The sequence below is a fragment of the Pseudorasbora parva genome, chromosome 8 (genome assembly GCF_024679245.1).
Source record: "Pseudorasbora parva isolate DD20220531a chromosome 8, ASM2467924v1, whole genome shotgun sequence".
Lineage (NCBI taxonomy): Eukaryota > Metazoa > Chordata > Actinopteri > Cypriniformes > Gobionidae > Pseudorasbora > Pseudorasbora parva.
Window position 1 is genome coordinate 24,650,596 of NC_090179.1, and position 17,059 is coordinate 24,667,654.

At 39.6% G+C, this 17,059-nt stretch overlaps 1 protein-coding gene across 14 annotated transcripts in view; it reads left to right on the forward strand.

The window, feature by feature from the left end:
• The window catches only part of msi2b (musashi RNA-binding protein 2b), a 281,199-nt gene that overhangs the window by 247,029 nt on the left and 17,111 nt on the right, over positions 1–17,059 (forward strand). For 5 of the 14 annotated variants that reach the window (XR_010906729.1, XM_067450482.1, XM_067450484.1 and 2 more), the window contains exons 11-12: positions 1,758–1,880; positions 16,036–16,215. The exons of 1 other annotated variant lie outside the window; for it this stretch is intronic. Coding sequence is in view for 8 of the 13 variants with exons in the window: in XM_067450482.1 (XP_067306583.1) it covers positions 1,758–1,880; positions 16,036–16,215 (303 nt within the window). In the remaining 5 variants the exon portion in view is untranslated. Of the gene's footprint in view, positions 1–1,757; positions 1,881–8,303; positions 8,322–16,035; positions 16,216–17,059 lie in introns of those variants that run through there. 8 more of the 14 variants (XR_010906730.1, XM_067450483.1, XR_010906732.1 and 5 more) reach the window with 5 other exon arrangements.

The following is a 17,059-nucleotide window of genomic DNA, read 5'->3' on the forward strand; positions in this document are numbered from 1 at the left end:
CAGTCTCTGTCTCGCTCCCTCGTTCTCCCGCCCAAACATGAGCGGCAGCACAGAGATAAGTGACTTAAGTGGACTACAAAGTGTTGGGAGCGTGGAGCCATTTCCATATCGCCTTTGTGCTGCGGATGCCGGTCATGGTTGGAGTTAACCCTATAGTGTTGCGCTGGATCATCTTTCTGGCTCTTGCCGGATTTCTCTCTCCCTTTATGGAAGTGGAGCTGTGGTTTCTGACTTGCCCCTGGTCTCGTGTCTCTTTTCAGCTCTTTATAGACCGTGAATTTGTGATTTGTACGAGGTGTTATGGAAGACAGAGCTGCATGAGTAGAAAATTCTCATTTGCTTGATGGATGAATGTCTAGTGTGTTGTGATGCTAAAGACAAAACACTAAAATGTCTAAATGACTCATTTTAATGAAATTTGGCAAATGTAGACTGTATGGCAATGTAGTAAAAAAAAAAAAAATCACAAATGTTGGCTCGTTGTTTTTTGCCTTAAAATACTTTTAATTTTCGTCAAAATGTCATATTTGTATGGAAATGTAAGATTTTTTACACTTTACCTGAAGCATGTTTAGATGTAATTAATATTTAATTTATTTTTATATACATTGTGAGTGCATTAAAGTGTTACTGACTATTTCGTATGCCACTGATGTCAAAACATATCAACCGAACGGTAATAGAGTCTGTCATATTTTTTCCTACAGTCCCACATTGAATTCATACCAACAAATAAAGGGATGCATGGTTTTTTTCAGTCTAGTTTTTTTAGTCTAATGTTAGGTTGAATAACTTTGTACTGCAGTGTTATATTTCCACCATTAAAGCATTCTTGTCCCTCTATATTTCGTATGATAACCGAAATCTAATTAGTTTATCACAGTAAATTGATCGCACAAGCTTGGTAGCACATCCGAAAGTCTGATGCTCGGCCGTGGCCCTCCTGCTGTGTGCTCCAAACAGATAAGCTAAGGAGCAGTGTGGTCACCCATGCAGAAATACCCAGAGTGCATTAGGGCCACTGCAGTCTCCTCCGCATTTCGAAGACGCCCACAGTACACGGTGCATTACAGCAGCCTGCAGAACCTGCACAGACACTGCAGAAACTTTATGAGTCAGTAATGTTGTGAGGTAGCTTTATCCTGCTTTTTTTTCTAATTTATCCTCTCCTCTCATTTTTCCCTCTCCTTTTTTACCCTCTCCTCCCTTTACTACTCCCCATTTTCCTCCCTGTTCCTTTGTCTTTCCTCTTCGGTTGTCCTCTTTTTCCTTACCTACGCCTGTTTTCCACCCCCTATCATCTCCTCTCATACCTTCACTATTCCACATTTGTCACCCTGTGCCCTGTTTTTCCTTTCCTTTCCTTTCTTCTCTCTTCTCCTTTCATTCCTTCACTAATACCCACCCTGTTCCAATTTTGTTCTTCTCCTTTCTATCCCTTTTTCTGTCTTGTTTCTCTCTCCTCGCATGTCCTCACTTTCTGCCCTGTTCCCTAATTTTTCCCTTAACCTATGACTATTCCTAATTTGAATCCTCTCTCCTCTCATTCCTGTACTTTCCCATTTTACACCCTATTCCCTCTTTCTATTCCTTTCATTCTTTGTCCACCCTGTTCCTCACCTCTAATTGCATCATTCCTCCTCATTTTCTGTCCTGTTTCCTTCTTTGTTGTACTCTCGTTTCCTCCGTCTTCTCCTCTACTCTCCTCTGTCCTCAACCCCATCCTATCCCCACCCCCACCCCCACCCCACGCACAGGCTTCCCGGCAACAGCATACGGTCCAGTAGCGGCGGCGGCGGCAGTGGCGGCAGCACGCGGCTCAGGTAGGGGGGCCCGTGGAAGAGGCGGCTACGCAGCATACCCTCAGAGCACAGGGCCAGGTAAACGCTCTGGCCGTAGATCTGTGTGACTGCTGCTCTCTCCATGCTGCTCTTAACTCTAGCCGCCTCTGTCCTCTCTCTTACACACATATACACTCACACATACACACAATCTGTAGTTAGAAGGAAAGAAAAGGACTCCAGGCTCCTGCCTCCTTCCCCTCCTTTCCTGTTGTAGATGTGATTTATGGCGCTGGCAGAAGTTGCCCCACTAGCCAGTGGTCCGGGACCAGTTATTCCCCCCGTTTTCTTAATTCAGTTAATGTCAAGATTATGGTCAGTGAAACTAGTAACAGATCAGGGCGCAGGGGCCGGCTTCTGCTCGCACTGCCATTTGTACTTTATCGTAGCTGTTGTATTTGTTTCACTAACCCCCCTTCCACCCCCTCTCCCACACACACACAAAAAAAAACACTATTAGAAACAGACTTACACGTGGGAGACTTTTCATTTCTCATGGCTTGTCGAGTTTTCACATTTAATCGTCGGAGCTCTTGGTCGTTAATGCCTTCTTCCGTCATTCGGACAAATTTTGTTCGCCTTTGACTAGAAAACACAGTCTGTGCACATTAAACAGTTCCCAGTCGCTCCCTCGTTCCGCTGTGGCTATTGATCCAGAGGCTGGATAGCTTAATCTATCAATCTGACTTTGTCTGTAAGATGCAAGGATACTTAAATAAATAAACAGCAGGGAGGAACAGCCCTCGGCCTTCTCGCTGACGCCTGGCCTTTAGCACGATGGGAAATGATGGCCTTGGCTAATTGGCCATCATAAAGTGATTCCATAGCTGGTGCCAAGTTTATTTACACACATTCACACACTGTAAAAAAATCAGTAATTAAGACAACTTGACTCGAAACCACTTGACTTTGAGTATACTTAACTTATGGACATTTTTTGTACCAACTTTTCACTGACTTTGTTCTGTAAATTCTGTAAATATATACATTGTTTTTTGCTTTTGTATCCAAGATTAATAAACTTGCACTTTACATTAAGCATGAACATTAGGTTAAGTCCCCATGCTTTGACCAAAAACTATGTAGCCTGGCAAGTCACCTGTAGGAGAAAAAAACAACAACCTGGAAATCCATTTTTCTTCCCCTGTTTTTAAACCATACTCACAGATTATCATCTTGTTCCGATGTTTAACAAATCACACCCACCAATAAACAATACCCACAAATTTCCGATCCGTGTGCTCAGATTTATAAACCGTACCTTCAGTTTTTTTCAATCCTTGCACACAAATTCACAATCAATTCCCACAGTTTTGCAAAGATTTGTGGCCCGTCCCTCATTTTAAAAATCTGTCGTCTACCAACACAAGAACAGAACAAGCTCCCAGTTCTGTTAACAAGTATTTTTGTATATTATTTTATTATTAAATTGAATACAACTGTCTTAACTGCATGCAAGCTTAAATTCTAGGCTAGTGAGGATGGGATGGAAAAAATATCAATTTAATAAGAATTGTGCATCTTAATCTTGTCCATCTATTTATTTTTGATATTGTAATACTCTCTTTTGAGTATTACAAACAATTGACCTACATTTTACCCCAATTTAATTGACAGCTTCAGTGATTATAACTAATGGCAGTGATCTTTGCTTGATTTCTGTATATAATATATATTTTGCTGACAACTACACATTGCAAAGTTTCTGGGTTGAAAGCCTTATTTACATGCGCTACTGAATCCAATGATAACCATAGCAATGGATGGAACAAAACAATCTGATATTATCATCATTATAATATTTTCTTTATTATTATTATTACTGATTTACTACATTAACGTATAAACCTGCTGAAAAAGCAGTCATTGTAACTGGTAGTTAGTTGAGCCACAAATCTGAGAGTGCAGTTTGCAAAATTGTGGTAACGTATTGTGAAAGCATGGCCATGGATTGTACAGCGGTTTACAAATCTTAGCGAATTGATTGATAATGTGTGGGTACACTTTATTAATTGTGACCCTAGACCACAAAACCAGTAATACGAGTCAAGTTTTTGAAATTGACATTTATACATCATCTGAATAAATAAGTTTTCCATTTATGTATGGTTCGTTAGGATAGGACAGTATTTTGAGATACAACTATTTGAAAAATCTGTAATCTGAGGGTGCCAAAAAATCTAAATGTTGAGAAAATCGCCTTTAAAGTTGTTCAAATTAAGTCCCTAGCAATGTATATTACTACTAATATATATTTTTGTAATGTTTTTGTATTTTTACGGTAGGAAATTTACAAAATATCACCATGGAACATGATCTTTACTTGATTGCCTCTTTTTACAAGATGTAAAATAAGTCTCTGAAGTCCCCAGAGTGTGTATGTGAATGTTTAGCTCAAAATACCCCACAGTTCATTTTTTTAAAGCATGTTAATATGTCATTTTTTGAGGGTGAGGAAAAACTTGCTGTTTTTTGTGTCCCTTTAAATGCAAATGACCTGCTACTTCAAGGACTCCAGTTAGCAGCTCTGATTACCTCATGCAGACAGGCAATGAAACAGTTCAGCCTTATGTTCAAACCAGAGTTGGACAATGGTGGAGAGACTCAAAAAGAAGTGACAACATGTAGAATGCAACAACGAGACGTTGATGAATGTATGTAGCTGATGGAGTTATCTGTCTTCAAGTCATTTATTAGCATAATCTGTCATGATAATCTATAAATTCTCAACATAGCCCAGAGTGGCTTCATAGTTCACAGGGGCAGGGTTTATGTAAATTTCAGGGAAAGTGATGTCACAGCCCGGGGGAAAGCTTGTGTAGTCCCTACCAGCCCTGTGTTGTAGTCCTTAAAAAGTAATTTCTCACTATACTTTGTATGTTTCTCAACATTACATAATAACTAAAGTTAAAAAGGGAAATCATAATCAACCACCCCTTATGTGGCATTAAGAAAAAAATCTATAATTTTGACCCATACAATGTATCATGGACTATTGCCACAAATATACCCGTGCAACGGTTTTGTGATCCAGGGTCACAATTTTTTTTAAACTATTTTATTTTCATTATTTTTTAAACCTGAGAGAACAATTAAAAAATCTGTGAGTATGGTTTATAAGCTTAGGGGACAACTTGCAAAACTGTAACCACAGATTTAAAGGTTTATTTTCTCCTACAGATGACTTCCCAGGCTCTGAAAAAAAAAGATTAAGATGCATCATGCTCAGAAGCTTTTTAATTGCTCCCTCACCACCAAACATGACATTGTATGTTTAATATTCTAAGTTGCCTATAGTATATGGCATAAAAATGTACTTAATTTTTGCGTAATGTTGACTTTCTACATTTCATAATTAATTCAACCTTTAAAATAGTCTGACAAAATGAAAGTTGTATTTTTTTTTAGTTCACTGGAGTAGTGTGTACACACCTTTTTTTACTCATTGCGCATGTATTTACTGCATAATTTTACTCGACTTTGCACATACTCGAGTTTGCTCCATTGACACCTGCTCTCCGGCAGACAGCTATCCACCCTGGTGTAATTGGCAGACAGGCGTAAAAGTGGCTCGGCGCACGGTTTGAAGGAGTGCAGTCGACAGAGCGTGAGCCAATCAGTCATGCCTCTCCACCCAATCAGACGTGTTTGATTCTGATTAGCACTCGGCTAAAGAAACCAACTTAGCCTGAAAAAACATAGCTCTCTGCATCTCGTTGCTGTTTAATGTGTGTGAATTACGCCAGACTTGTTTGGAGCGAGCTCTGAGTTAAAAACAAGAGCTACATGAGATATGATTAGTAATCGCATCTCTCTAGACTTTTATACAGCTCGTGGTCATAGTTTGAAGAGGTCATGCTCAAGGCTGTCATTGTTAAATTCAGAACCGATGAGCTTCATTTTCATTTGAACATTGAAAGCTTGGGTTATTCTGTGTATTTTGGAGAGAAATGTGATTAGGTAGGGTCTTGGCCCATTGGACCAAGTTTATTAGGTCACTGTAGTTATTTTACCACCCTCACACCCCCCATGGCTAGCGTCTTAAGCTGATGGCGCAGATGCACTCTTTTGTGACTGATGGAGTCGCTCCATGGTTGCGTTGTGACAGAAGTGAGAAAGCCATTGAGACAGAGCACTGACATTTAAGGATGACCTTTTCCGAGAACCTCATCATCTATTACCCAACTGATCTCCATTGCGCAGCACAATTTATACACCCCTGCTGTGCATACATTTGCTGCTAGGCGGAGGATGAGATGTGTTTGCGTGCCGACTGTCAGTCAGTTAACTCCTGCGCAAACCTGCCGGCAAGGGTACGGTGAAAGTCAGAGGCTCCGCTCTGACAGACGAGCTGTCGCACTTTATTCTGCATGGTACTCTGACAAAATGGTGACGTTGCAGACGGCCCTTGCAGATCTTTTTCATCGCTGCATAATCTCCATCAATCATCGGAGGGCTGTTGCTTTCTCCACCTGCTTTATGCAATATTGTATTTAAAACAGAGTTCCTCTACTTAGACAGTCCCGGTGTCAGAATCAAATCACAGAAGGTGCTTCTGAGATTAGTAAGGGTGCTCTAGTAAAGTGTAGATGTAATGTGTAAGCAACGGCTCCACCATAACAAGAATACATGAGACATTTAAGATTATTTACAAGTTGTCTTACTTGCATTGTGTCTACACTTTGTTAATGAGAGAATTTGCAAGCGCGCTAAACTCAGCACTGAACAAAAGCTCTGCCCTTTGACCGCTGAGTGGATTCTAAATGAAACAGCCCTGATTAGCCATTGCTTTCAAGTGATCAACAAACATATCTGTGATTGGCTACATTGCTCACCGCTGCAAAAACGCATTGTAAATAGAAACATTTGACGTTCTCCAGAGCGCAGATACAACAATGCGCTGGAGTGTTTCTGTTTCGTAAACGTTTCTTATTATCAGTGTTGAAAACAGTTTTTATGTATAGAAAGAACAGCATTTATTTGAAATAGAAATCTTATACAACATTATAAATGTATGTACTGTCACTTGATCAATTTACTACAGGTGGCTGAAAAAATATATACTTTTCTTACAAAACAATATCTTACTGACCTCAAATTTTTGAACGAAGAAGATTGAGAACACATGATTTAAAGCCTGACTCCACAGATCCAGAGCAATTTCTATTTTATGATAACTTATTGGCAGTAAGGTAATAAAATAAATTAGACATATACTTTAGCTGGGCTAAACGGTGTGTGTGATTTGAATGGTAGGCTATTCATTATTTACGGACAGGGCCATTCCGGCCTCTCTGTGTCAGTATGGCCCATGAAATAGTTCATCAGTTGGTAGCGATAGAGCATTACGCTTCAGTTAATAAGGACTGATCAGCAGATATTATTTTAGAGTCTAGGAACATGTTCATTACGAGCTTCTATTCAGATTGGTTTCGCGTTTTAAACTGATTATGATAGTTAAATGCACATACACTTTCTTACTGACAAGATATTACAGCATGTTTGGTAAAGCCAGTGCATACTGCTTAGAATAGCATGTATCCGCACCCCAGATGTCATCTAGCACTTGAAGTGGCATGCTAACTTTTCATTGCTATTTCAATGATCATAAAAACACCCACAGACCAACCCTGTTGATGTGTTGGATACTGGACTGATGGTCATGTTTCTGTGGTTTCTCTCTTGTTTGGTTTGGTCCTGTTTGAATACCAGAGACGGCAGCAGTTGACTTTCTCTTGCCACACTGCTTTGGTCACATTCCAGCAGAAGTGCTTAAAGGGATAGTTCATAAAAATAGAACATTTATACTCACCCTCATGTCATTTAAACAGGTCTTTTTTTTTTCAGATAAATACAAAGGGGAAAACTCTATTATAATGTTTGGAGGCTAAAACTTTCAAAAGTGATGCATATATAAAAAAATGGACTGAAATTTCAATTTCTTCTCACTAAAAGTCTTGACATCCACACTTGTTGCGTTCATTCGAGGTACTGGGATCAGTAGAAATGTCCGTTTTTTGAAGTGTTGTGTTAGTATTTTTTATTTACAGTTTTCATTTTACTTTAGTATTTAGTAATTTTTTTGTTCTTTTATCATCTTTTTTTTTAATGCATATTAATATTTCGGTTTCATTTATTTTTATTTCAGTTTCAGTTATTTATTTATTTCCATTTAGTAATTTGAATGGTAAAATAATTAGTTTCAGTTGACAGGGCAACATTTCTAATTTTCTTTAAGATTGTTTTTCATCTGATATGTATATTTTATTTTAATTCAGCTTGGTTTCAATTAAAATAAATACATAAACAAGTGAAAATATCCATGGTTTTGTGATTTTTTTTTGTTTTTGAATCAGATATTTCCAATGAATCGGTTGAGCCATTTCACAAAATGATTCATTCACAGTCCAGTCAGACCAGATTTATGATACTTTTATGGTGCTTTTCCATCCTTTTTTAAAGCTTAAACGCTCCAGTCCCCATTAACAGTCTGGGAACAACATGAGGGTGAGTAAATGATGAAGAATTGTCGTTTTGGATGAACTAATCCTTTAACACTCATCAATATTTCATTCTTTATTCCACCCACCTCATGTATTATTTTTTGTTCTTGCCTTTATTTCAGTCTTTTCCCTCAATTTTTGCCATTTCTCTCTGCTTCATTTTCTTGGACCCACAGTATATGTGCCTGTTATTTGACTGCATGCCTCTCTGATAGTGGTTCTGATAGAAACCGTAGATCTAGGTTCGAGTAGGTTGTCATGTCTGTTAGCTTGTATTTGGAAAGAATGCATTCTGTCTCTTCTCTTTAGATCTTTTGCTTTTCACATTTAGTGTTTTGGATCTAAATTACTTTTCCACATTTATACTCCTTCAGCTTGAAGAGGTGTGTAAAACAATATCTGACTTATTGAGATCTCCTACAGCATGTGTCAGAGTGAACCGGGTGTTCGTAGAATGACATTCTGGCAGTGCCGCCCCACTTCCTCTTAGCTCTTTGGCAAACGGAGAGAGATGACTCACAGGAGATGCAGAAGTTATCTGACACTGCACATCTCGCAAAAGCACATCCTAGAACTGGAGACCTGACAACCTCAGCACCTCGGCTCACCTGGCCCGGGGACAAAGGGCCACTAGTGTCCCTGGGGCGAGACTTGTCCCTCCAACTTCTTTCAGGTTTCTCCATCCCTTTCCTCCCTCCATCTGTTCTTCTTTCTTCAGCGAGGTTAAAGTATGCCGCGTGTGCACTCGCATGTGAGTTAGAGAAGCGGGAGCCACAGAAAACCTGTGTCACTCTCCATTAGCTGTCGTATCCTGACAGACAGGCCCCGGACTGCAGCTGTGTCTGCCTCGTTCGCTGTGGTGTCCACAGGTGCAATCTAGGCCAGGCCGTCTCTACGGTGCCAGCCGCCCATGCTGCAAATATGAAACGCACTTCATACTTGTCTGTCACACTCCTGATGAAGATAGATGTATGTTTTCACCATCTTGCGGCTAGCTGTCCGCTTTCCCACTCCACCTATGAGCACAGGGGCGCGAGCGCTAGTCACAAAACAGGCTTTTTCCGCTATTTTCAAGCCTAGACATTAGACATTATCTGCAGACAAATTATTCGATGCCTTCTCTAGCTAGAAGGGACATGTTGTAATGATAATTACTCAAATATACGACTAGAAAAGACCATCTCTGAATGGAGAGCGATTCTCTGTGGAGGCGGCGAAGGGCACTTGTAATTCTTTCAAAATGACATAGGTGGAAATGAGGTAGCTAATTGTGGATGTTCGGAAATTTCAAAGCTAATGTGGAGGCACATTTGACAAGTTTATTGACACCTAGAAGAGGATATGTTAGAGAGGAAGAGTGCTACTGGCTTTATTCAAGAGGAGAGAGACTGAGAGATTGAGAGACTAAGAGATAAAACATAATGTCTCTGAGTATGGAATTGCAGGGTCAGTGCTTTTTATAGAACGACAGTCTGTGTTTTTGTTCGAGTGTACGGATTCCCTCTCTGCGACTGACATTTCTGCCTGGAGTAGATGATTGTGTGAAATGCTATTTCCAAGGCAGGCCGCAGTCCTTGAGCTTTTTTTAAAGAAGTGTTTGAAAGTCACATTGCGAAATGTCAGCTTTTCCATCGTCCCCCCATGAAAAGACTCTGTAAATGGCAGTATTTCGCTAACATCAGCAGGCTAATTGTGGTAATAGACTGCTGACAGGTCAGGTGTGAGCCGTACTGACTGCGCTGAGCCTGATCCACGCGGAGAAAGAGGGTTTTTTTTTCTTCTTCAGTAGCGGACCGACAATGTTAAATTGCAATGCAAACACATTTTAGTTTTACTAAGACTTTTCTGCTGGACGAACAGAACTTCATCTCGATGTCTCTGTGAAACACAGAGCTCATCTCAACAATCTCCTTGAAACATTTGTTTTTACCAAAAGTCCTCAGTGAAGGTGGTCTGATGTGGAAGTCAAATAGTTTAATAAGAGGTTGGTTTGACTTGCTCTCAAGATATAGATGAAGCAAAAATCAAGGGGTTAGCAGACAAAAACAAGCAGGTAGAAGCAGAATGAATTTATTTATTTTTTTATTTTATTTTGGCTTTTGCTTTAGTGTTTTTTTTTGGTCTTTGCATGCTTTCTAGTTTATATAATTAGTTCATAATTTGAATAAAAGTTTGTTTTTTATGCTACTAAGACAACTGGCGGCCAATTACACGCTGCAAAGAGACATCCACGTATAAATATTCACATATTTGTAGTTGCACTTGTAGTTTGTTTAGCTTTTTTGTTTTTTTTCCCCTTTTTCTTTTTTGTTGCTTTTAGATGTTATTTTGTTTTTGCATTGTGCTTTTTTGTTCAATTTATATTTGTTTTGTTTTTCTTTGGGTTTTTGTTACTGCAATTTGTTCATTTTTCTTTGTGTTGGTGATGATATGACATGTTGATTTGACTGTATTTTGATTTGACATATGATTTGCAGATTTATCACCGTTTTTGTCATCTGTCACTGTGTGAATAGCATTTCAAACACAGTGTATCTTACGCCTATCTAGAGCACTTCACTTTCCCTACATCCTTACAGATCAATACAAGCAGGTCTATGTTCGATTTGCCCAAAGAACATGTTAGCCAAGTAGATGTTCGTGTACAAGGAAAGATGACTGCCTGAGGCACAGTAGTCCCATCCTAAGGGCTAGCATTCACAGTTACTGTCCATTTTGACTTTGACATTTTGAGTAATTCAGGACATGTATATATATATATATATATATATATATATATATATATATATATATATATATATATATATATATATATATATATATATATATATATATATATATATATATATATTCAAGCATAATATTGGCCACTTATTATCTTGCATTGGCTGCGTTCTTTACTTTAATACGACCAGAAAAAAAGACTATCCACTACCGTGTTGATGCCTGTAGCAGTGACAAATTGCCACTCTCTGTTCATTAAGCAGCTGATAAAAGGGCCTCTTATTTAGGTATTCATGTATTTACGTATCTGTTTCTTGATGCTGCTCTGACAGATATTATGTGTAACAACACAAAACTGCAGTGGGGGGGTGGGGGTGAGTAAAAAGCAACCAGTGCTTTCATCTCAGCAACAGCTCTGAAGCACCCAGATGGGCTTCGTAATGGAGCGGTTGACAACCTTCCAGAGTGCATCCATTCTGAGCTCGCTCCCACGTCGGCCCCCCGTCCCTCCCCTTGCTGGGGGGTCTGGGCTCAGTACAGATGTTGCCCAGACAAAGGCACATCTGGATGACCTACTCCCAGCTGTTCAGACACGACCTCAGAGTGTGTTTGCGGGCCTCCGTGCGGCTCATAGAGGCGAAATGATGAATAGACGAGGTGCTGTCGTACACCCACCGTGAACGAGCGATTCGCAGTTCTATACCACTATTCATCAAGTCGGAGGAAGTGAGTTTACGCATCTATCACCTGTCAACGAAGCACACACTCCCCACAAACCTGCCATTATAGAGTAATTAGATTTCTCTTTGAGTGAAGGGGAGAGACCCGTGGTACACAACACACTTAGGTATTTGTTTTTGTGGAGGGAGAAGAGAAGATATTAAGCTTTTTGTGTAGTTTGACTGTGGGGTTGGCGTTAAAGAAAGTGTTCACAGTGCCTATTAATGGAAGAACACACATACACACACACACAACTTACACCCTGTGTCCTCATTCATCCTAGAGTTATTCACAGAGGCATAAAACATACCGAGTGCTATTCTCTGTCTGATTGGCAACGTACAATACCGTGGAACATCACAGAGGAGCCATTATTGTGGCAACTTTTGATGTTTAAAAATGGCAGTGTTTAATTTAGCTCCACTTTTTTTCTCCCTCACTTCCACTTGGTCAAAGTGAATCATTTGCATGTGCTCAGAGAGAGAATTAGCCGGTGAAGGTAATCAAGCAGCCCTATTCCGCCAGATGGCTTTCTCTATAGACAGTAAATGGGCAGTTTTTAACTGCGTTTTATTCCGTGTTTCTGCTTCAGAGAGCACTGTCATTGGACGTGATCTACCTGGATAATAAACATAATTTCTGCAGGCCGTTATTAGATAAGACCTTTCCTGCCACAGCATTAAAACGAACAGCTTTTCAGGTGTAATTTTCTATGTCAGTGCAAACAAAGAAACCAGGTGTGTTTGTTGTATGTGCGGTAATGTCGTATTTTGCGTCCCGCCGTTCCCGCTCCGCGGAAATTAGGCGGAATATTTATGCAGATTGCGGCAAGACTCAGCCATTGTTGCGCAGGCCGGGGCCGTGGAGTATTAGACAAAAAGGACGTCTCCGCACCCCCGAACCGCCGACCCCCCCTTACATTTGGCAGGGACGAGGCGGGCCATGCCGCACGCGCCTGTAAAAGGTCTTCATTTGTTTGTTGTTAAAGATCTAATTAGGAGGATGAGGGGAAACAGGACGGGATGGCAGCTTGTCTAATTAAGAGGCGCGTCCAGGGTTCCCTTTGAACCTCAAGGACGCCCATCTATTAGAGAAGCCCATCAAAAATGGATTCAGCCTAAGTGCATTTTTGGTTGCTTTCCTTAAATGATTAAAGATGTGCGCGCTGGAGTAGGCATTCCCCTCCTCTCCGGGAAGCCGAAACACTTGAAGATTCTGAGCATACCTCAGGCATTTCCTTCGCTTTTGCGCAGTTAGCGAGAGAGAGCTTGAACGTCTGGATGCATATCTGATTTATTTGAGTTTAGGACTGTAGGTACTGGCAGGATGGGGATTTTCATGCTCATTTCTGTTTACTGATCGTAAGCATTTTTTTTCCCAGTACTTGTGCCTGTGAATTTCACCGGTCTCTTTTGGCAGTCCCTGAAACAGAATACAAAAACAGGGATTTTTTTTAACACATTTCATTTTGCTCATTCTTGGAAAGACGCCTGAGAAAGGTACATTACATAGCCATAAATGTGTGGACCGCAAACGCCACACCTGTATAAGCTTGTTGAAAATGTTATTTCAAAACCATTGATGGCTTCCTGTCAGCTTCCGCTCCTTGGGTTGCAGGGATTTGATTCTTATCAAATTTCTTCAATAGGGGTTCTGGTTCGGGGTTTGTGCAAGCCAGTCAAGTTCCTCCATGTCAGATTCCTTAAAACCATATGGACTTTGCTTTAAGGGCTTTAGTGCACCTCATTCTACCCTATATGGTTATGAAATGAGACTGCATGACTCTATATTTGTCTTTATGGAGCTGTTAGTAATAGGAGTAGCTGGAATAACAAAACTTGCGATTTAGCTATAGTTGTGCACCAGTGTAAATAAAAAAATAAATAAATGTTGTAGTCATAGATTTTTTTATTTAAATATCCTATACATTTTTTATTTATGAAATATTTAATTTGTTGAAAGCATAATTTAAATAAGTATTCACATTTTATCTATTAACTTATCGCTTTCCCCGCTATTGACTGAATTTTCACTGTTATACGGTAGAGGCCGTTATTACGCACAGAATCTCTGGATCAAAATGCAGGAGAAAAAGAAGCAGAAGCAATAGAAGCATTGCTTATGAATGGTTTAGTCTTTGACAAAAAAAAAAGTTCAGCTTTTTTGTTTTGTTCACTTTTTCTTTTTTAATGAAACACCCACATTCAAATGTTGATGATAAAAGAATGCAAGAAGCTAGAATAAAATGTGTCTAGTTTTATAAGCAGAGGCTTTGTGCTTCTTATATATTGCTAAATATTCTGGGGGCTATGAAAGTTTTGTTAAAAAAAAAAAAAAAGTTATACAAAATTGCTGTGGCTGACAACTTTTTAAAGCTGGCAGGGAAAGAGTTAAACATTTAACAAAATCAGTCCTTGTTGTGAAGGCAAAACAATTCTATTATAAGAAGTTGTTACAGAAAGAGCATAATCACAGTGTGACTAAAACATTCTTCGTTATTGTTTATGAAATTTAAAAACCCTTTGTTCGAGATTAACACTGGTGTCAACATACATGTAGTGTATAAGCAATACCAACATATCTCTTGGTCTTTAATAAATGTGTATGGTGACTAAAAACGCAGCCATTGCTGTTTTTTTTTTTTACGTTATAGCAGACTCAAGGCTTGGGCGAAGATGAGCAGTCAGCAGACTAGCGGCGGATAATTAATGAGTGATTGGAGAAGGTCAGAGCAACAAAGCTACAGCCTGTCAGAGAATCAACTTTCTTTTCCTTTCTCATTTCTTTTGTTTATATTTCTTTATCACTCCCTCAACACTTTCCTAAATGTAGGCTGGCATAGACCTCATTTGTTCTGCTGTGTATATCTGAGATCCTTTTGAAACTAATTAAGGCGGAGGAAAAGGAAAAAGAATCGAATATAGTACCTCACCAAGGCTGCTCTAATGAGGCGTTCTCTGGGCCGATAGGTTGTGTGATATAAAACCTAGCAGAGGGGCTATATTGACTATTTGTAAACAGTTAGCAGCACAGGTACTGGTACACTGAGGCTCTGTGAGTTCCCACTCTTTAACACCTTCCCTCAAGTTCACAGCTCCACGTCTGTAACAACAGCGGGCAGTGCAGGATGGGGTCAGCTTCATTACACACCATCAGCTATGGACAATTTTCAGGTGGTCTTCTCAGCTACAAGGTTACATCTCATATTTTCACACAGAGATAGTAACAGACTTGAGTTTGATTACGCAATATATATTTTTTTTAATCATCTGGCACACACAGGAAATGTGTCTTGACAATGAAGTCAAACTTTTCAATGTCACACTTTTAAATGTCTGAATCTCATTGCATCATTAGATACAGAAATTTCAAACAAAAGTGGGATCAAGTGGTGACATTTTTGATTTAGTCACTAGAAAGTGTCTTTTTATTTTATTTTATTTTATTTTGAACATTTTAATTAAACCCTCAAATATCTTTTGGGAAACATATTGCTTCTTTTTTATTTGATTTTGAGATGTCTAATGCAATGGCATTCATATATTTTTATGTGACTGTCCAAAAACTGTATCTAATATATACAAGCATCTTTTAACTCATAATAGTTTGTAAAATAAATTGCCTCACACATGAACTCAAGCGCAATAAAATTTTAATAAATATGATTTCCAAATACTTTCACATAATAAAGAAAAGTTATCCACATTTATAAAGCTGATGTTTTTCAAGAGCGCATACCGTGGTTTGAGTAACTGTGTGTACACGGTGGTATTCCAGTTATTTTCCTGCTTGTTGTATTTGTGGATGCTGAATGCAAATTAGCATTTCAAATGAAGAGCATTCCTTTCTCAGTAGATCTATTAAGGTCAGTCAGTTTTTTTATGTATTTACCAAACAAAAGTTTTTAAAAAACGTTTTTTTTCTTTCTGTATGCTCATTTAATGTGCAATGTGTGCGTACCTCTGACTGCAGCAAACCCAAGTATTTATAGCAGTGTATTGTACAGTGACGGCCAGCAAGTCTTCACACACTCAGCGTCACATTTACACACACACACAGGGGAAACAGCGAGATGTGGCTTTACAAACTCACCATTTATCTTCCCAGTGCACGCTGCATTGTACAACCATACAGATAATAAACATTGCCTCATAACATTACTATGCAAAGTCCTATTTCCCTCAATGATGGAGTCCCACCCCTCATCCTCCTCCCTTCCTCCTCCCCCCCTGTACTGTATCTCCCAGGCTTCCCCGATTACGGTTTCTATTCCTCGCCAAGCGACCAACGGGGGCCCCCCTTCTCCTTTGCGGACTATGGCTCCCTGGGCCCCCAGGCGGCTCAGCTGCTGCAAAGCGAGCATGCCACATCAGCCTGCAACTCCCCTCTCCAGCACCTGGCCAGCCCGGATCAGTATAAGAGCCCAGGTGTGTACCCGCCTCTCCTTAATTCAATGATTGATTTGATTCATGAGGTTTATTCATCACCCTGCCATTCATTAAAACGAGCGAGAAAACGAGAGAGAGGGGGGACAGATGAGAAGGGTTTTGTGCATCCTTGCAGTTTGCTTGATGTGCGCTGCATGTTGAGTTGTCGTAGCATTGTGATTTTGTCTGTGGATTTAAGGGAGTGTATATACATGGCCGCTAATGCGTATGTACTGTGCAGATATATCCAGGAAAACGGGATCACAGTCCCTGTGCAATAAATCGGGAGATTAGTTAATACCTGACGGTTAGGGCTGTGCGATATTGAACAAAAATGCGAAATCTTGTTAAATAATGCGATATTCGATATGCGATACGATATTGCAATTAGTGTGTAAAATCTATTTAAATTATATTAAAACAATTATTTAAAAACTGAGAATGAAACCCATTTGCGTTTCGCATTCTTTCTGGGAAAAGAAAGCATTGCTTCTGAAAGTGACCAGCTGTGTTGTAGAAAAAATTTGTGTCACAAATTGTTCACGTTTCGGTGTGTGTCAGACAGCGCGAGACTGCAAATTATTGTTTTTCGCAAATTATTGCGTTTAATAACTCTTTAACATCAAGCCAGTCACATAAGTAACAGTAATGTGCCCCGTCTATTCTCTGCCCAATGTGTGACCTAACACAAAAGTAACCTATTAAAATCATTCAGATATGTACATTAGCGATATTTTGATAATTTCGATATATTGCACAGCCCTACTGACGGTTCATATCTTGTGCACTACATACTCAGGCATGTATATATGTATTACACACCCATTGACTCCATACCGCTCAG